The sequence below is a fragment of the Phyllopteryx taeniolatus genome, chromosome 6, assembly GCF_024500385.1.
Source record: "Phyllopteryx taeniolatus isolate TA_2022b chromosome 6, UOR_Ptae_1.2, whole genome shotgun sequence".
Classification (NCBI taxonomy): domain Eukaryota; kingdom Metazoa; phylum Chordata; class Actinopteri; order Syngnathiformes; family Syngnathidae; genus Phyllopteryx; species Phyllopteryx taeniolatus.
Window position 1 is genome coordinate 7,753,985 of NC_084507.1, and position 22,005 is coordinate 7,775,989.

At 41.4% G+C, this 22,005-nt stretch overlaps 1 protein-coding gene across 7 annotated transcripts in view; it reads right to left on the bottom strand.

Moving 5' to 3' along the window:
* znf407 (zinc finger protein 407) overlaps nt 1-22,005 on the bottom strand; it is a 209,409-nt gene that overhangs the window by 174,050 nt on the left and 13,354 nt on the right. For all 7 annotated transcript variants that reach the window (XM_061776963.1, XM_061776962.1, XM_061776956.1 and 4 more), the window contains one exon: nt 10,543-10,657. In XM_061776963.1, coding sequence (XP_061632947.1) covers nt 10,543-10,657 — 115 coding nt within the window. The remainder of the gene's footprint in view (nt 1-10,542; nt 10,658-22,005) is intronic.

The window sequence follows — 22,005 nt, forward strand, 5'->3', positions numbered from 1 at the left end:
TTTAAAAATTAAAAAAATGTGAGCACAACTTAAATAATTAGTTGTCATTGAGCAAGGCACCCAACTCTCTAAACAGTCCTCAGGCACTGGAAAAGTTGCCCACTGCAGTGTGTCGTTACTGTGGCGTGCTTGCTGTGTTCACTACCTTGATATATTAAATGCAGCAGATACATTTTGTGTAATACATGTAAAATGTATGCATGGCAATGAATAAGTCTTAATCTTTAATAGCTTAACTGCATATCACTCAAGCAGGGCGTCTACATAATCACAATCGCATACAGTATTGCAATTGAAATCCTTGCAGGTTTCTAGCAAGTTGAATGGCGCCATCTAAAGTTCAATGAAGACACCACAAGTCATCAGTATGGATGTTTGTCTCAAAACTTGATTTCATGGGAGAAATTTGTTTTTGGTATTCTTGAAGCTTATGTAGCCTGTAAACGTTTCAGTAATCACATTTTGCTGGGGGGCTTGAAAGGCCAGGCAGCCTTTGAAACAACCATAAAAGTGATGAAAGTGAACCGCCTAATTTGAAATTTAACTGTAATAGACACCCAGCTATCAGTGTTTCAGCATAACCCTGACCTCTGTTTGTTTTGCTGAACTAACAGAATAAATGAATAAATGCTTCCTCTTCACACAGCGTGCTACTCCTCATCACACACAATGTTTTTTTTTGTTATTTCCCCCCCTGCAGGGATAAGTGATGTGTTAGTGTTTTTACGGTTGGACGCAGGGTTGCAAACCTACGGCGCCTTATTTAGGGAGCCAGTGTTGCAGGGGTTAACATGGTGTAATGTGAAGGGATCGCACAACCGCATGGTTGACAATAAGGTCCACATTTTTGCCCATGTGTCCACTTCTCTTTCCTGCCGGCAAGATCCAAATTGTAATTGCAAGAGACCCAAATGATCACATTATCATTATCACAATTTTGCTAAATGCACCTGAAGTATGCCAATCAACTTTTATTTTGAATTTAAAATAAATACTAATCCAGCTACCTTCTGCAAATTAAAGATTATGAACAGCAATAAGCAAAATGTTTTTTTTAATGCAGGCAAGACGCCACGAAATGTACTTAAAATTACTAATATCACATTGAGTGATCACAAAATGAGATGTAAAGTGATGTGTTGGGACACCACAGTATTTGTTTTTCCTGCATTGTTTGCATGCAGCGCAATAATGATAAATTAATCTGCAGTCTGATAAAAACTAAAATACTCCATTGTTGGATTGTTGATTGGATTGGCACCCTTCTGCCATGTTTGGTAGGACTGTAACATGCACCTGACATCATTTATTTCTTTGCTGTCTTCTTCTTTCTCCATTTGTTTGCTATTATGGCAAGCACCAGCGTAGCCAAAAAACAACTACTACTCAGAAACATTATCATAGGATAGTAATAATTATTCAAATGTAAAACAGTAATACTAACAGTTTTTAAATCATTTCATCCCTAATTGCAAGCATGCCCCCAACTGCCTCATTTCGCCAATCCCTATTCTTTCACCTCCTCATCTAATTCTTCCCAAGTGACCCTGTCATGGGTTTTGGCCTAATTTGGTGGCAAGTGTGATATATTGGCTCAACTATGAGGAGCATCGTGGATGCAGGCAAACAAAGAAATAAAGGAGGTGTGATATGCAGCACAACACTTTAACACTTTAGTGCACCGCATCTGAAATGTGCACACGTTAAAAAAGGACACGGTTTTATTTCATTAAACACATACAAATGTATTTACATCAACAGCCACTTCACACTTACATGTATTCAAAAAGACCACATAGCCTTTCTGTAATTCTGCATCCATCCATGGATGCCACCAACAAGCCTTGAGAGTTTTCAGTGTGGTTTATGCCTCCCACGAGACTCAAGACAGTGAAATGTTGCTATAGCACACAGAGGATTCTCGCCAAGGACACAAGCAGCATCCCTCACCGCACCATTATTTGCTCATATTTAAAGCTGGGTGGTGCAGGGGCTACCTGAGGGGCTGTAGCAACATATACAAAGAAGGATTGGTGATCTTAAAGTCCGACAGGTGTGCTGAGCAACTGGGAACTAAAGGCGATGCAACTCTGGCACGCAGACAGAGGATGGAAGGACGAGCTTTATGTCAGCCCAGTAATATGGGCACTTTTATGGCCAAGTATTTTTCCTGATTTTAGAGTTGGAGAAGAATTGACCATAACGTTGGGGACTATGACTACTGCCCTTGAGGCCCCACTGTGGCTCCTCCTGTTTATGGTTGACGAGCAATCAGCCACTGATACAAGACCCACAACCTTACATCCATCCACATAAAAAATTAATCAATTACAAAGACACCAGGAATGAGTGAGATCGTCGAGATGTGTTAATACAATAGCCTGGTAAGGTTGATGTAATTTCATCCCACCCATTTATCACAGCTTATTATCTGTTTTACAAAGACAATTGTCAATATCGCTTCATGAATATGAGAATCATAGAGAATTAGAACCATAGCCACATGATGGTCTGCAGAGCTTGAGGGGCAAAGTTAACAAGTAAGAGGGAAACACTGTGGGACAATTTAATACCTGTAGTTCAAACAGCGCTGTTTTAAAAACATAAATACAGAGCTGCCAACCTACAGAAATTCACTTCCAGAACAATTTGTCCAAATTTGTCTGAATTTCCACATTTTCTAAATTTTGTCAAGAACATTACCGTGGGACAGTCATTGCAGTATATTTTGTAATAGGATAAAAATAATTCTGCATGCTGATCAATTGCACAACATAATTATTACGCTAATCGTAATCATTAATAAATTATGGCTTCAATATTTGTTATTTTAATGTTTTAATTTAATTTTGCATCCACCCTGTAATGACGGATGCATGTGCAGCCTGAATCAAAGTATATGAGATTTTGACATACCATCGTCAAAAATATCTGTGTCTCTGGATTAATTTGCCATAACCAATTCTGTTTTCAACGGTTAAAATAAAATAAAATTAAATTAAATAAAAAATAAAAAATCAGATCTCGTCGAAGCTCAGCACTCTATTTTGAAAACAAATAAATAACATTGCTGATAGATTGAATCCGCCTCACAGTTCTGAGTTCTCTTCAAAGACCCTCGCCTGTGTGGAGTTTGCATGTTCTCACCATGCCTGCGTGGGTTTTCTCCGGGTACTCCAGTTTCCTCCCACATCCCAAAAACACGCACGGTAGGTTAACTGAAGACTCTAAATTGTCCGTAGGTGGGAATGTGAATGCAAATGTTTGTTTGTTTATATGTGCACTGCGATTGGGTGGCAACCAGTTCAAGGTGTACCCTGCATCCTGCCCGCAGTTAGCTGGGATAGGCTCCAGCATACCTGCGACCCTAGTGAGGATAAGCGGTGTAGAAAATGGATGGATGGATGGATTTCCTATGTCACTATTGCTACTGAAATGATGGAAATTTCCCCATTGTGGGACTAAAACGTTATCTTTTAAATATTTTATATTAATAATAATATACTTCATAATATACTTGTAATTTCTCCAGTGACGTACAGTATTAATTCACTTCCGGTTCAAAGGGAGTCTTGTGAGGCTGTGAATTATTTTACTGTCCATTTATATCTCCAGAAGCGTATTAGTTGAGTTGTTATTTTGTTGTTCAAACTTGGTTCCTCTCTGCTATAACGTGGTTCCAGCAAGACCTATGAGACAACTGCACTGTATAACCCCGTTATTTCCGTGTTTTGCAACTTCATGACATGATAGCTTAGTAATTAGCATCAGGAATGGGGGGCACTAAGCAGCTTTCGCTCTCTCTCTCTTTTTTTTTTGAATATATAGAGTTTATTTCAGTGAATTCATTTATGACATTTTCGTCACGGTGGCCGGAAATGTCAGAAGTTGGATTTATTTCGCCCCAATATCCGGAACAATCGGTGTTACGGCCGTAACGAGTCAGCATTCAGTGATTTCCACAAGAAAATATGGACGTTCCGTAACATTTGGCAATTATGTAAATATAAAATAGTTTAGAAAATTTGCTTAGCATCCTTACTAAGTAGTTGCAAAAAGAGGATCCAACATGTTTCATTTACATTGCAATACAGATACATTAGTATGACTTCAAAATAACGATACAATGAAATCCCACTTTTCATGTACTCCAAAGACCCCGCTTCAGTACCATACAACAATGAATGGGTGCTGATAGCAAGTCATCGTTATGTGTGTGTGGCGAAACTGTACGTTCAAGCATGTGAATTGAAAGGTGTAGGAGAAGGGTCTGTGTGTTGGCCACCAGACTAAATGTGATCCACAAGTCAGAAAGCTTTTTGAGTTTTACCACAGAATATCTTTGGAATGTCAGTCATCGACTGATTGATTGTTCCAGTCTTTGATCAACTTAAACGTTGTGAACTTCAGGCGAGAGTAACAAGATCCTCCCTTTCACCCAAACTAACATTTCCTGCAGGGCTCCCACCAGCTACATAAACTCAATTATGATGATGGCAATGACTGATTACATTTTACGTCTCCCCTGCTCTGATAAAACAGATCATCACCCAGACACGGGTAGACAAAAGAGCCAGGGACAAAAATTGGAGGTAGACATTTTTTTTCCCAGATGTCAGTCTCCATGATGGTGTCAAATATCTTGGTGACAGAGTCTCCGTGAAAATAATGTATACCTATAGCAAGTCAATCATCAAAATGTGGCAGGGGGGATTAAGTTTTAGGTGACTTTCGGCAGGCCATGAGTTTGTCTGGGAAAACAAGCATGTCGTGTGTCTGCCGTGTTAGTGTAAGTGATTAAAAGTTTCTGCGTTCACAGTAAAGACCTGCTTTAAAACGGATGGTGGTAGAGGGACAAGACTGCTATTGCAAAACCTATTAAAGACTCCACCCACATGAATATTAAAAGAGGCCCTGGCAGGAGTCTACCTCAGGTTTGCAAACCAGGGTAACATTTCGGTTTGCTGAGGGAGAGGCTCTGTCTGGATATCAATTAACTCAAACGTTGTCAGTCTGATGTCCTCTCAATAGAGAAGCAACCCATTCCCCTTTACCCATCAACTCAACGTTGTGTCAACCATCCATCTCTCATTGTCCCCATTGCTATTTCTTCGCTCTTAGTTGCCATCTTTATCCTCTCTCTCGATCTGTCTTTCAAGCAGCCTCCACCTTTAACTCACACTAAATCTTTTCCCTTTCTTCACTTTGCTAAACCGGGATATTTTATTCCTCCATCAAATATGCATCCCATTAATTAAGTAAAATTACTCCTCACTGCCAAATACTCCCTGCCTCTATGAGCATCAACAGAGAAATACATGACTGAACCTCCAATGACACGGCCCCAACACTTAAACATGAGTTACAGGCTTTTCAGCGCTATCCATGGGCAGATTACCAGGCACTTTGGGCTGCTGGAATTAACCACTGTTCGTTTCTTCCCCTCTCCCCAGCTTTTTAATAAGTGCACGATGGATGACTCTCACACTTCTGACGAGAGGACTGATATTTTAATTACATACCTTTTTTTCCATCTGCCTTCCTCATCATGGTTTAATTGCTGTTGTTAATCACTCATTAACTTCCCTCTTTCTTTTTCTCCCACAACATACGATGAAACAATTGGCTCCAAGAATACATTGTTACTAAAACAATTATGCGGCTTGATGTGATAAGTTTATCCTTTGTACTGTATGTGCTGAGTGTCTTTGTTTTGTTTTAATTTTTTATGTTATGTTCAACATCAGCTCCAATTTCTATTATTATTAAATTGAAAGGCGTTGATTATAAAGTCCCACGATTCTGTGTGCACTACATGAGTTTGCTATAAAAACAGGACGAGTACTGAAGAATATTTCTCTCTTTGTCTGTCGCACTCAGTAAATGCCGATTTGAGACAACTTGGAAAACTTCCTTTAAACAACAACAGACGGACCAAGCAATCTTCCTTACGTTCCCTTGGCACATAATTTAAAACAAATAATATATGTATTATTGCCACAGAACATGAATTGCCTTTCTCTTATAGTATTAAGAACCGCAGTCAAAACATACAGTATACAATCATTTCATAACCATTACTCTATACAATGAATGCCACATTCAGGGAAATTATTTCATGATCTTGTTCAAAAATCAAGAATATACTGAAATATTGATATACATTTCTTACTGAAAAATATATTTTTCTCCTCTCCTTTTCCTCTTGAATTTTTATAAAGGCACATGTATGAGTGTCTTTCTTTTGCAAAAAACAAAAACAAAACAAAAAAACATTAATTTTACAAACATCAGCCCAAGGCAACTAAACACATCTAATCCATTATGCCACACTTTATCGTGTTATGGAGGGTAACGGGCTGTAAAGCTGTCTCAGTCATAAAGAGCGATCACAGAGTATCGAGTCAAACCAGAACACCAAGCTCTCCTAGCCATACACAGCCCTTGTTATCATCAAAACTGCTCATTCACATACTTAACCTTTCAAGACCAGCCGTCCGGCATTATTTTCTAAATAACCTTTAGTGTTATTCATTTCATCTCCAATAATGGTGTACTAAATTCAGTTAAATGCATCAAAGCATAATGTGTTTGTTTTGGTGACGGGGACACTAGAAAAAAACGTTCCCAGACACACATTCAATTCAAACCTCTTCGTGATGGGAATGATGTGGCCTAACATTTGAGAAGCAGATATGACCTAAATAGGTCAAATTGAGTGGGAAATGAAAGAACTGAACAGATCAACACTGCAAGTTAGTGACTTTAGTAATTGTATATATAACAAAAGATGTTTGAGCTCGATATCAGGATTACCTTCAAAGAACGGCTGTATTTTTTTCTTTGTGGCCAAATCCCATCACTTGCTTCTTTTACTTGCGCGTAGATGTATCCACACATACAGTATTATGTGCTCCACTTTCTTTTCCCCTAAGAGATTGGTCTTGCTTGATACACAAAGCCCTCAAAAGGTCCAACAGTAAGATACATTGATCATAAAGCTGTTCTACTACCAACACAATCGCTAAGCTTACAAGGAGTAGAATTTAATGCCCTTGCTATGTATGAGGAGGGGTAATGTGGGATCTTAGTAAACTCGCTAATGTACGCAATGATTAAGTGTAACTCAAACATTGCATGTTGTTCGTAGGCCTGACAGGCCGTAATTGTGTATTGTATTCTGCTGTTTAAATTGCACCCCACCAACGTGTCCGTCTGACACGTTATGAAGCGATGATGTACAATTATTATGGGGTGGAGGGAGATCAGTCGAGTGACATTATAATCATCCTCACAGGGATCCTTCTCTTCATCTGCAACAACTATTAGTGTTTAAGTGGGAGGGAAGAAGAGGGAAAAAATAAAAATAGTTCTCAGGGAGGTCTAACCAAAATCTGTTCGAGGATTACAGAGAATCACGTCAAAGGAGAAGGAGGGGGCTGTGAATAGACAATAGAGGGTCTGTATTAAGTGACGGTTTCTCTGGATAAGCAGTTAGCTAAGATGCTCCTCTACTGTCAGTGCCAGGCCTCACAGTACTCATACAGGCCCGGGCATTAATGCACATTACAGCGGATGAGCCGTGCAGGGCGGAACTGATAGGCTATTCTGGGAACAGACCAGACAATCTCACGAGACAGGAGGACATAAAAACCCTGACATGAGCCAGCCCCATCCTTTTAACAGTCAAATCACACACCCAACATGAAATCATGACTATATATATTCTCTCCAACAAGTCAAGAAAACTGCGACCAGGGATGGAGGATGGTTGAGCTGCAGGAAAAAGAGACTGTTGCAAACTCTGCAAACTTTTGAGTTCTAAGCAACAGTTTTTTAAAGTTTTGCTTAAATTCCTGACGTGACATGGAGTTTATGACTCATAATAATAAAAAAGCAGTCCACAAGAGTACAATTCATGCCTTTGATAGTGTTAATAGTAGAAAGGCCAAGGCTGAGGGCTGATATTAAACCAATGCCTCAAAGCATTTAGATTGTTTATGCATAATTTAACACCTACAACAACACTGGATGTCCGTCTGGACCAGAGAGCAGGAGGGCGAAAATGCTGAATGCAGGGCCTTTCTGGTAGATGATGGAGTAGAGGAAGAGGAGGCTCATTAAATGACCAAGCCCCACTGTGGACAAAACACGCTGGGAGGAATACACAAGAACCTACCATCTCACATGCTGGTGGATTTTTTTAAACCAATTAAATATGAGAAATCTTATCGCGCATGCTAACAGCCAATTTGTGTTTTCTGCTGTTGTTGCACCTTAGGAGTTCTTTACAGGCAAATTAAAAACGGATCTCTTTGTTGTAAGACGAAGACACACATATGCAGATAAGTAAGATCACTGTCAAGCATGCGAGTGAAGGAAGTGAGCAAGATGGCGAGGCACGTGTTTAATGTGATGAGCAAGACACAGACCAGACTTCTCTGGTTTGAATGGCAGCATGGTCAAGAGTTCTAAATCTGTCCTGGCCTCGCATTTGCATTTGTTAATTAAATGCCACAACAATATGATCTTTAACCATCAACAACTACCCCCACTCCTGAAAAGACATCCACAGCAGTGGACAGGTGGGGCCCAGCACAACCATTCACTGAATATTAGGCCAGAGGTAATATTTTGGTCTGAAGGTTGAACAAAGGAAACAAAGAAATCGCTGCCGATGTTATGAAAAGGGTTCAGTTAAGAAAAGCGAAGAAATTAACCACAACAGAGTAGGGTTTGTACAGACTAGTCGATTTGTCGCCTTTACAACTCCACAATGACGTTTAGATAATGATGTCGACGTGTCGCTAATCACTTGTTTTTGGCTTAAGGACCAGGCAGAGCCGCTTGCAGCAACAGATGAGTGTGCTGAATGAAATTAGTTTGTCACCTTAATTGATTTAAATTGGCTACTATTTCTGAACGTGCAGCTTTGGTGAGGGAGATCCAGTCAAGTGAAAACAAAAAGCCAGGCTCAAGCAGGATTTTGAAGAACTTTTCAGCCTGCATTATCAAAGTGAAAGGAGAACAGGGAATTTTTCCACCACACACAAAGCGGTCCGCTCTCATTTGCAACACCGCAAATGCCCAACATGCAGGCACAGCTTCTGCTGTGGTAGGCGAAGAAACCCATTTGGACAAGTTGTGCAAACATGAACTTGGCTGTCCCAGCTATAAGCACACCAACAGAGAGGATATTTTTTTCTAGAAATACCATCACGTGACAGAGCCCACGACAATGCTTTTGTGTTCTGACGTCTATGTCTGGCGTAAATTCAATGTATAAACTTCCCATTGTCAGTGAAGATAGACTATTGCAAAGTATTCCCTCCTCCTGTGATTTTTAGTAATTACAGTACTCAAAATAATATCAATGACTTGATCAGTGACTAGACAACTTCAATTCGACTTTTCATTACATTGGTGTCGATTTAAAGAAATCTGAAGTCAAGCAACTCCTACAAAAGACTACTAAACACAAAAATATATGCAACAATGAAACATATTTCTTCAATTGTTACTCTTAATTAATTCAAAACAACAAATGCTCCATTTTTTGGTTAAGCCAAACGTCTCATCATTAGCAACATTGGAAAATGCAGATTTTGAATACAACATTCTCACTTTTGTAGGTGAACCAAAACAAATGTCCCACCACATCATACATTATACCTGCTATGTGACCATCCGTTTAGTGATGTACTTAAATTTAGAATTAAGAAGAAATCATCAAATGGCAAAAGTTGAGGCTGTGTGCATGTGGGGTTCTGTCCTTAATGAGGGTGTTTCTGGGGGGTTTCTTTGTGCTTGCCCCTATTTATTCAAGATGAGGGACGGCCTGGTAATCAGTCAGTAATGAAAGCGCACACAGAGCCGATTTATCACCAATCGCTAGCTCTGGAAGCGCTCGGCTCCTCCGCCTGCATGATTTGTGAAACCAAGGACTGTATTTAGTAGTGCCATTTAAAGACATATTGGAGAACTGTTCCATATGTATATGTGTGTATGTAAAGTGTCACATTTGCAACACTTGGGAGAAAGGGTTTTTTCGCTGGAGAGCCTGTGAAACATGACTTCTAACTTCTAATTAAAAGAAAAGCAATGTTTAAACCAAAGCTTGCTTGCGCCTGCTGTAATATCGTTGAAGCAAATAAACATTCACTCAGTCGGCTTTGGTGGAACAAACTTGGCCTGCAAATGAACTAAGTGGAGCCATTTAAAGAAAAATACACAGAGGGAAAACTTAATATCTTTACATAGTTCTTCATCTTTGTGAGTCTACAGAGCCAAAGAAGCTTGAAAGCTCAAAACTTCAAATTCATCAATAAATTATCTTCTCTAACTGCATGTACAAGAACACAACCTGATTATTTACAGACTCCCGGTTCTAGTCATTACCAGGTACTTGGTGAAATGTACTTTATTGCAAACCTCAGACCACAGTTTGTGACTTTCAGCTTCTAAACTCAGATCACTTGATTACGCCATAGGACAAGCCAAGTAGATTGTAAAATAGCGAAGTTGCTAAACCTTAAAACTCACCCACAGACGTCACATCTGTACTCTCTCATGCCAAGGTGCCTTTTCACGTGGTTTCTGGCATCTCCCAGCTGAGCCGTTGCAAAGTGGCAGATCTTACAAAGAAAGGGTTTGGATCCTGGAATAAAAGATGGGGAGTTTATGCACAGTACTATTAAAACCTGCAAACATTTCAGAAGATTTCATCAAAGTAGTTATATTTTTCTAAATCATGCATGTAGTACTATCATTACTTACTACTTCTATTTGAGTTTAGAATCATAAAACCAGTTGTCCTCAGTCTCATTCAAATAAAACTAGTCACAACCCAGGTGTCATGTATCTCTTCTTTTACTTTTTGGGTCATCCTTGTCAGTCCTCATCTTTTAACTTTATGTATGCATGTATTGGATCTATATATGTACGTAGGTACATACAGTATGTACCTGCGTATGCATGTACAGTGGGGCAAAAAGTATTTAGTCAGCCAACAATTGTGCAAATTCTCCCACTTAAAAAGATGAGAGACCTGTAATTTTCATCATAGGTAAACCTCACCTACGAGAAACAAAATGAGAAAGAAAAATCCAGAAAATCACATTGTCTGATTTTTAATGAATTAATCTGTAAATTCCTCAGTAAAATAAGTATTTGGTTACCGACAAACAAGCAACATTTCTGGTTCTCGCAGACCTGTAACTTCTTTAAGAGGCTCCTCTGTCCTCCACTTGTAACCTGTATTAATAGCACCTATTTGAACTTGGTATCAGTATAAAAGACACCTGTCCAGAACCTCAAACAGTCACACGCCAAACTCCAGTATGCCCAAGACCAAAGAGCTGTCAAAGGACACCAGAAACAAAATTGTAGACCTGCATCAGGCTGGGAAGAGGGAATCTGAAATAGGTAAGCAGCATAGTGTGAAGAAATCAACTGTGGGAGCAATTCTTAGAAAAGGGGCACCATGTCTCTTTTTAGATGTATAAAACATCAGGACAAAGTGACAAAAAACTCGTCTCGTAATCTGAAGCTTGCGACAGAAATTAGATAAGAGTTATTGATAGCCAGAGGTCTTTTGTCGAACCCAAACACACACAAATGATACAGGTAGTGACTTTTTATAGAACATTTAATGAGATCTAACGGGGGAATCTACAGGGGAACAATGCAAGGAAAAGCAAAACAAAAGACAGACGAACATTGGCAAAGGAGACTGACTTGTGATGTGAGGGTGGAAATGAGCATGGGATGACAATGCATATAGCTGGGGATTCCTGTTCTCGTTAATGTAAACCCAAATATGCACTAATCTGTACTTTAGTAGACTGCAAGTTGGACCTACATGTGTGGAACACAATTTAGGCAGGCTGGTCAATCTCCTGAATGTTTGTCCGGTCCACTCCGCACGGGGAACAGGTGGATTTGGTGTAGGAAAAAGAGTTCCAAGGCAGGGCGGCCAGAGCCCGGATGTCGCTGTTCGCAAGACACTCAGAGCAGACATGCGCTGCCCACTTCCTTCCCAACGGAGCTTGCCCGTGAGCTGCCCAGGCACCCGCAAGGGTAGCTCGGGCGCTGGCGGGCCGAAAAGGGGGTGTGGTCAGTGGGTTTCTCACCTTCTTGGTCATCAAGCCAGAGTCCCAAAAAAATAAGTCTTTGTTGGTGAGACTCTTCAAACTGGCTCGGGGTGAAAGTTAATTAATTTAGCGTCAGCGTGAGAAACCAATGTCCGTGTCTCCGCTTTGATGAGCTCCTTCGGACTGGCTGGTAATTCATTTAGTGTCCGTATGAGAAGTTAAGTCTGGTAAAATCCAGAAAATCACATCTGATTTTTAAAGAATTTATTAGCAAATTATGGTGGAAAATAGGTATTTGGGCACCTACAAACAAGCAAGATTTCTGGCTCTCACAGACCTGTCACTTCTTCTTTAAGAGGCTCCTCTGTCCTCCACTTGTAACCTGTATTAATGGCACCTGTTTGAACTCGTTATCAGTATGAAAGACAGCTGTCCACAACCTCAAAAAGTCACACTCCAAACTCCACTATGGCCAAGACCAAAGAGCTGTCAAAGGACACCAGAAACAAAATTGTAGACCTGCACCTGGCTGGGAAGACTGAATCTGAATCAAAATAGAACTTTTTTGTAAAAACTCAACTTGTCGTTTGGAGGAGAAAAAAAATGCTGAGTTGCATCCAAATAACACCATACCTACTGTGAAGCATGGGGGTAGAGTCATCATGCTTTGAGGCTGTTTTTCTGCAAAGGGACCAGGATGACTGATCCATGGAAAGGAAAAAATGAATGGGGCCATGTACCGTGAAATTTTGAGTGAAAACCTCCTTCGATCAAAAAGAGTATTGAAGATGAAATGTGGCTGGGTCTTTCAGCATGACAATGATCCCCAAAACACTGCCGGGGCAACGAAGGCGTGGCTTTGTAGGAAGCATTTCAAGGACCTGGAGTGGCCGAGCCAGTCTCCAGATCTCAACCCCAGTCGGTGTTGCCCAGCGACAGCCCCAAAACATCACTGCTCTAGAGGAGCTCTGCATGGAGGAATGAGCCAAAATAACAGCAACATTGTGTGAAAACCTTGTGAAGACTTACAGAAAACGTTTGGCCTGTGTCATTGCTAACAAAGGGTATATAACAAAGTATTGAGAGGAACTTTTGTTATTGACCAAATACTTATTTTCCACCATAATTTGCTAATAACTTCTTTAAAAATCAGACAATGTGATTTTCTGGAATTTTTTTTCTCATTTTGTCTCTCATAGGTGAGGTATACCTATGATGAAAATTACAGGCCTCTCTCATCTTTTTAAATGAGAGAACTTACACAATTGGTGTCTGACTAAATACTTTTCTGCCCCACTGTATGTATGTATGTCTGTATGTATGTAATTTATGTACTATATGTATGTATGTCTGTATTAGGGCTGCACAATATATTGAAAACATATCATCATCACGATAATGGCACGTGCAATATGTGTGTCGCAAAGACGTGCAATAAAAATAATACGCATTTGGTACTATATGCTTTGTTGCACGCTAGTGGCATTTATCTGAGTTTGACCGATCAGATGCGAGTTTAAATGGGCATCGCCATCCACCCCCCTAGATAATGGACTTCTATTGGCTCGAGCAGACCCATACATACAGTGAGAATCTTGGCAGAATCAGACAAATAAAGAATGGCAGCTGCAAGAGAAGAGGAATTCAACGAGGACGAAAACAACAAACAACTTGTGCCTAAAATGAATAACACATCTAAAATATGGGACAATACATATAGTCTTCTTATTTTTGCTAATATCTCAAATTAAATCCAGAAAAATCACATTTAAAAAAACTAATGTAAGTATATGATCCCCTACCAATAATAAAGAATTCTGGCTCCCACAGACTCGTCCTCACTTTAAGAATGTACTCCTAATCTAAACTCGATAGCTGTATGAAAGACACCGTATCTCAACTTGTTACCTGTTTAAAGACACCTGTCCACAGAATCAATCAATCAGACACCAACCTCTCCATCATGGGCAAGAGACCAAAGAACTTTCTAAGCACATCAGGGATAAGATTGTAGACCTGCACAAGGCTGGAATGGGCTACAAACCATCGGTAAGAGGCTGAGTGAGAAGGAGACAACTGTTGGTGCAATAACCACGAAATGGAATAAACATAAATGACTGTCAATCTCCCTCGGTCTGGGGCTCCTCGCAAGATTTCACCTCGTGGAGTATCAATGATCATAAGAGAGGTTAGGCATCAGCCCAGAACTACACGGGAGGAGCTCATTAATGAGCTCAAAGAAACCACCTTGAACCACAGTCGCCAGGAAAAACGTTGGTAACACACTATGTCATCATGGATTCAAATCCTGCAGCGCCTGTAAGGTCCCCCTGCTCAAGAAGGCACATGTACAGGGCAGTCCAAAGTTCCCCAATGAACACCTGAATGATTGGGAGAAGGTGATGTGGTCAGATGAGACCAAAATTGAGCTGTTTGGAATCAATTTGACTCGCCGTGTTTGGAGGAAGAGGAATTCAGACTATGACCACATGAACACCATCCCCACAGTCAAGCATGGAGGTGAAAGCATTATGCTTAGGGGGTGTTTCTCTGCATTGGGGTCAGGTCAACTTCACTGCATGGAGGGAAATATGGATGGAGTCTTGTACCATGAAATACTAGGTGAGAACCTCCTTCTCTCAGCCAGAAAACTTAAAATGGGTTGTGGATGGGGCTTCCAGCACGATGATGACCCAAAGCACACAGCCAAGGAAATGAAAGAGTGGCTAAAGAAGAAGCACATTAACATCATGGACTGGTCTAGCCAGTCCCCAGACCTAAATCCCATAGAAAATCTGTGGCGGGAGGTGAAGCTACGAGTTGCCAAGGCACAGCCTCAAAACTTTAAGGATTTGGAGAGGATCTGCAAAGAGTCGTCGTCCAAAATTCCTCCAAGATGTGTGCAAACCTGGTGATCAACTACAAGAAACATCTGACCTCTGTACTGGCCAACAAGGGGTTCTCAACCAAGTAATGTTCTGATAGGGGATCAATGGCAAAATAATTTGAATCATTGGTTTTATAAGATTTCCTAGATTTTCCTTTTGATATTCTCTCCCTGTTAAAATACACCTAGCATTAAAATTATATATATATATATATATATATATATATATATATATATATATATATATATATATATATATATATATATATGTCTTTGTCAGTGAGTAAACTTACAAAATCAATCATGATTACTAATTACTAATCACGAATAGTCCTCATGTTAGGGAAAAACCCTTAATTTTACTGCACTACCTTTCAACAAACAAATGCAGCCCTTTGGGGGGCACAAGCCAGTGCAAACTGTAGAGGCCGGTCCCAAGCCTGGATAAATGCAGAGGGTTAGTAGAAAGGTTGACATATTGTGTGTCCAGGAGACCAGGTGGAAAGGCAGTAAGGCTAGAATTTCAGGGGCACGATTTAAAGTATTTTACCATGGTGTAGATGGTAAGAGATATGGAGTAGGGGTTATTTTAAAAGAAGAGTTAGCTATGAATGTATTGGAGGTGAAAAGAGTATCAGATCGAGTAATGAGGCTGAAACTTGAAATTGTTATTTATCATGTGATTAGCAGCTATGCCCCACAGATAGGATGTGCCATAGAGGTGAAAAAGAAAGCCTGGAATGAGCTAGATGAAGTTGTTCTGAGCATCCCAGACAGAGAGAGAGTCGTGATTGGTGCAGATTGTAATTGCTATGTTGGTGAAGGAAAAGGGGTGATGAAGAAGTACGGAATCCAGGAAAGGAACTTGGAGGGACAGATGGTGGTAGACTTTGCAAAAAGGATGGAAATGGCTGTAGTGAACACTTTTTTCCAGAAGAGGTAGGAAGATGGGGGGCCCTACAAGAGCGGAGGTAAAAGCACACAGGTGGATTACATTTTGTGCAGACGATGTAATCTGAAGGAGGTTACTGACTGTAAGGTAGTGGTAGGGGAGAGTGTGGCTGGACAGCATAGGATGGTGGTGTGTAAGATGACTCTGGTGGTAGGGAGGAAGATTAAGAAGACAAAGGCAGAGCAGAGAACCATGTGGTGAAAGCTGAGAAAGGAAGAGTGTTGTGCGGCTTTTCGAGAAGAGCTAAAACAATCTCTCGGTGGATAGGAGGAGCTTCCAGAAGGCTGGACCACAACAGCAAAGGTGATCAGAGAGATGGGCAGGAGAGTACTTGGTGTATCTTCTGGTAGGAAAGAAGAGAAGAAGATGGATGGTGGAACCTCAAAGTACAGGAAATCATACAAGGAAAGAGGTTAGCTAAGAAGAAGTGTGACACAGAGGACCGATGAGAGGAGAAAGGAATACATTGAGATGTGACATAGGCAAAGGTAGAGGTGGCAAAGGCCAAACAAGAGTCATATGATGACATGTATGCCAGGTTGGACACTAAATAAGGAGAAGAGGATCTATACAGGTTGGCCAGACAGAAAGGTAGAGATTGGAAGGATGTGCAGCAGGTTAGGGAGATTAAGGATAGAGATGGAAATGTGTTGACTGGTGCCAGTAGTGTGCTGGATAGATGGAAAGAATACTTTGAGGAGTTGATGAATGAGGAAAATGAGAGAGAAGGAAGAGTAGAGGAGCCAAGTGTGGTGGACTAGGAAGTGGCAATGATTAGTAAAGGGAAGTTAGAAAGGCATTAAAGAGGATGAAACATGGAAAGGCAGTTGGTCCTGATGACATTCCTGTGGAAGTATGGAAGCATCATGGAAAGGTGGCTGTGGAGTTTTTGACCAGCTTGTTCAACAGAATTCTAGTGGGTGAGAAGATGCCTGAGGAATGGAGGAAAAGTGTGCTGGTGCCCATTTTTAAGAACAAGGGTGATGTGCAGAGCTGTGGGAACTGTAGAGGAATAAAGTTTATGAGCCACATGAAGTTATGGGAAAGAGTAGTGGAGGCTAGACTCAGGTGAGTATTTGCGAGCAACAGTATGGTTTAATGCCTAGAAGGAGTACCACAGATGCATTATTTGCCTTGAGGATGTTGATGGAAAAGTACAGAGAAGGTCAGAAGGAGCTACATTGTGTCTTTGTGGATATAGAGAAAGCGTATGACAGAGTACCCAGAGTAGAACTGGTATTGCATGTGGAAGCCTGAAGTAACAGGGAAGTATGTTACAGGACATACTGAGGGCAGCAGAACAGTGGTGAGGTGTGCTGTAGGTGTGACAGAGAAGTTTAAGGTGGAGGTGGGACTGCATCAGGGATCGGCCATGAGCCCCTTCCTGTTTGCAGTGGTGATGGATAGGCTGATAGATGAGGTTAGACTGGAATCCCCGTGGACCATGATGTTTTCAGATGACATTGTGATCTGCAGTGAAAGCTGGGAGCAGGTGGAAGAACAATTAGAAAGATGGTGGCATGCACTGGAAAGGAGACGAATGAAAATTAGCCTAAGTAAGACAGAATATGGAAATTAAGATGTTTAGTTTCACTCTAGGAGTGACCAGGTTGGATAAAATTAGAAATGTGCTCATCAGAGGGACAGCCAAGGTTAGATGTTTTGCAGACAAAGTTATAGAGAGCAGACTTCACTGGTTTGGACACGTCCAGAGGAGAGATAGTGAGAATATTGTTAGAAGGGTGATGAGGATGTAGCTGCCAGGCAAGAGAGCGAGAGGAAGACCAAAGAGAAGGTGGATAAATGTAGTGAGGGAAGACATGAGGGCAGTTGGTGTTAGAGAGGAGGATGCAGGAGATAGGCTTACATGGAAAAGGATGACACACTGTGGCAACCCCTAACTGGACAAGCCGAAAGGAAAAGAAGAAGACTTTCCAATAAACAATATGTAAAGAGCTTTCAGTGCAAAATGAATCTTTAAATAAGAATAATTGTTCAATAATAATTTTTTAAAAACGTACCCCAAAACTTCTACTTTACCAAGGGCTAACTGAATAAAGATGCTGTTACAAAGTCCAACCATGAATTGCAACTCAATGGAAGCAAATGCAGTTCATGCATAAAATGCAATAACATTAGGCTGTAGGCACCGGCTTTTCATTTGCCATCAATATAGTGAATTGTCAAGGACAGTACATGTCCGTTGTTCTGCTTGATGATTGGTCAGTCGTTCACAGTCACAAACTGCAAAGAAGGCGACAGTTATGATTTTGCTCTATTTACTTTGCTATTTCGCTGCTACTTTACTACGTTTATTTTTACTACGGTCAGGCCAGCCGAAATCTTAAAGTCAAGGCAGCCGCTACAACGATTGTTAAAAGTGTCTTGCCATGACATGCCGCCTCTGCACAAACGTGCTGAGGGGGACAACTTCAAAATAAAACCTTCATATGACTACATTGGACATCAATGTCATATTAGGATTTTATTTTGAAGTTGGCCACGGAGCGCCGTGCTGGCCCATACGTTCGCCCCCTGGTTGCTGGTTGACTAGGATGCGGGCACTGACGCAAATGAAGCACTTCTCATATCCAGCAGTGCCTGCATTTTAAATGTTTAACAAAAAAAAAACACCATATGTATGTATGTACGTATCTACTGTATGCATGCATGTATGCATGTACTGCGTACGTACATATGAACCATCTTCCGTCTCTTATCTAATCCTATATGGGACTCCAAATGTCCAGGCAAAAATGTAAATCAATTATACTTGTGTTGACTACCAACCATTCCATCACTAACGTGCTAATCACTCAGGGAGGCTTTGAAGCGTGGTGTCTCCCTAATTATTCCCATTAATACTGTAAGTGGTGGTGGTGCGAGAGTTAAACAACCTCTGCTTGCCATCCATTGTCTAAGAGCAGTGAGGGCCAATGGTCACTATCTACAGTCAATAGCGTGTGACAAACACATACTTGAAACTTTAAAAGAATCTTAACTCACTTGTTAGCAAATGTGAAACATGCTCTGTAAGGGACAAAATTCATTTAAGACCTCCTCATTAAACCTGCAGTTTACACAAATACTGGAGCGTATCCAGTTGTCAACATATTATTCATTCATTTCTCAGTGAGCACAAATGACGATGATTAGACTCACCCGTGGTTGAAATGTTGTGAATTCTAATTTTGTAATCTAAAATGTAGCGTTGCTCGATTTAATGTGTGTATTCATCCATCCATTTTCTGTACTGCTTATCCTCACTAGGGTCGTGGGTATGCTGGAGCCTATCCCAGCTATCTTCGGGTGAGAGGCAGGGTTCACTCTGAACTGGTCACAGGCCAATCGCAGGGCACATATAAACAAACAACCACACTCCACGCAGGCGGTGCCGGGATTTGAACTCCGGTCCTCAGAACTGAGAGGCAGATGTGCTAACCAGTCGTCCACCACAACACCTGTGTGTATTCAGTTTTTCAAAATTATATTAATTTGTTTATTTGTTATTAATTTGTCAAAGTATCAATTTTTGTGTGAAATATCCATCTATCCATTTTCCATACCACTTACCCTCACTAGGTTCCCAGGTGTGCTGGAGCCTATCAGAGCCATCTTCAGGCAAGAGGCGGGGTACACCCTGAACTGGTCACCAGCCAATGGCAGGGCACATATAAACAAACAACCATTCGCACTCACATTCACACCTACGGGCAATTTTGAGTCTTCGGTTAACTTACCACGCATGTTTTAGGGATGTGGGAGGAAACCGGAGTACACGGAGAAAACTAGACTTTACACCGATCTGATCGGTATCGGCCGATAATTAGCATTTTATGCTGATCGGCTTTAATGTCATAGTTCGCCAGTCATTGATTGGCTCCGCAAAAGACATTTACTACGTGTCGCCCTCGTGTACAGGATATTTGAATCCAAAAGACGTTCTTTTTTTTTTAGACTTGTCACGTGTCTTTTGACATAGTACTGTAAATATAAACAGCCAATAAAGTTATTTGAGAAAAAAAAAAACACACAGACAACACGTAATGCCCGATCAGACGACAAGACAAAATTGATCTTTCACGATTGCACTATGTCAGACTACTGCAATAAAATCTTGTATTCCGATACCACCGCATCCCGTCTTTTACGATTACTGGGCTTTATCTTGTCAACACAAACACGACCGGATACACTCAACAGGACACGACAAAAACAATCGATCGCGTGGTGTGTATTATAAGAACAAAATGAGGGAAAATCTGTGCTGGTGGTCACCGGTGCTCGCGAGAGGACTTTAATTCAAGGCTTGCTTGAGGTATGTTCACATACTTTTAATACAATACGGCTCGCAATCAGGCAACAAAACCTAATGTAGCCTAGCAAGCTAGTGCTAGCACTAATGGTTGTACCAGTATTCTGTTGAATCATGCGCTAAAGTTTCGGTGTGTCTGAAGTAATTTAACTACAATTACGTAATTTAATTAAAGTAAGTTAGCACCCATTATTTCTGTCATGTTGTAATGCTGGTTTGACCTGACTGATTACAATACATGACCTGACAAGATATTTTTAAATAAACTCAGTATACAGTACATAAGTATATTCAGTAAATAAACAAGTCATTTAAATAGACACATAGCTCCATCTTCTGATCGGATTGGTTGTTTTTTTTTTTTTAACTCGCTGATCGGCCCCATATACTGCCCTGCAGTTCAATTATTGGAGCCGGAAGGGCGCTTTGCGTCCTCTCTCTCTCCCCTCTTTGTTTTCAGCACCTGTCTCCAATCAGTCTCATCAGCACCAGTATATAAGCCTGCCTGTTCCAGGAAATCCTCGCCAAAGTATTGCAGTTACTTCCAGCGGTACCACGGCCCATTTACCTCAAGTAAGTCACTCTATTCATCGTGCCCTTTTTTTTCACTCCTGTGTCCTGTGTTTGTTCTCAGTGTTTTCCCCCCGTGTTCCTGATCCATGTCATTCCTGCCACCAAGCCAGCCGCCTGTCCTCACCACTGCCTGCTCTGAGCTATACTTCCCTTTGGTAAACCGCCACCCTCTTCCACGCCCGTTGACCTTTCCAGAGTCCCTGAAGAATATCATGATCTCTCTCCTGTGTTTCGTAAAGACCTGGCCATTTCTTTACCCCCCGCCAGCCCCCACCGCCCGTATGACTGTGCAATTAATCTGCTGCCGGGGGCCCCTCTTCCCTCCAGTCGTCTCTACAACCTTGTCCGACCTGAGAAAATGGAGCAATAGAGGACTATATCCATGACTCTCTGGCTTCCGGACTCATTCGACCTTCTTCTTCTCCAGTTGGGGCCGGCTTCTTTTTTGTTGAAAAGAAAGACACCACTCTCTGTCCATGTATCGACAACCGTGCTCTCAATATCACCGTGAAGAATAAATCTCCGCTTCACCTCACCGACCCCTCGTTTCAACCCCTCTGTGACGCCCAGGTATTCACCAAACTGGATCTATGAAACGGCTACCACCTCATCCGTATCCGAGAGGGGGACGAATGGAAGACCGCCTTCAATACCCCTCTCGGACACTTCGAGTATCTGGTCATGCCATTCGGTTTAACCAACGCCCCTGCAGTTTTCCAAACATTTATTACTGACAGAAGAGTAGAGTAGAGGCACTGGCTGGAGGGGACTGAACTACCATTCATCATTTGGACAGACCACAAGAATCTCTCTTACCTCCGTTCCGCCAAACGCCTTAACCCTCGACAAGTTCACTGGGCTCTCTTCTTGAGCAGGTTTAATTTCAATCTCTCCTTCAGCCCTGGCTCCAAAAACAGCAAACCAGATGCCCTGTCTAGACTTTACTCACCCCCCTCCAGCCCTGACGAACCGGAACCCATTCTTCCTTCCTCGTGCTTCGTTGGTGCAGCCACTTGGCAGATCGAACAGGTGGTTAAGGAGGCCCAAAAGACTCACCAGGAACCCAAGACTGGGCCTCCAAACCGCCTGTTTGTACCAGATTCTGCACGCTCTGACGTTCTTCAGTGGGCTCACAACTCCAAACTCACCTGGCATCACCCGCACCATTCAGTTCATCCGGTAGCAT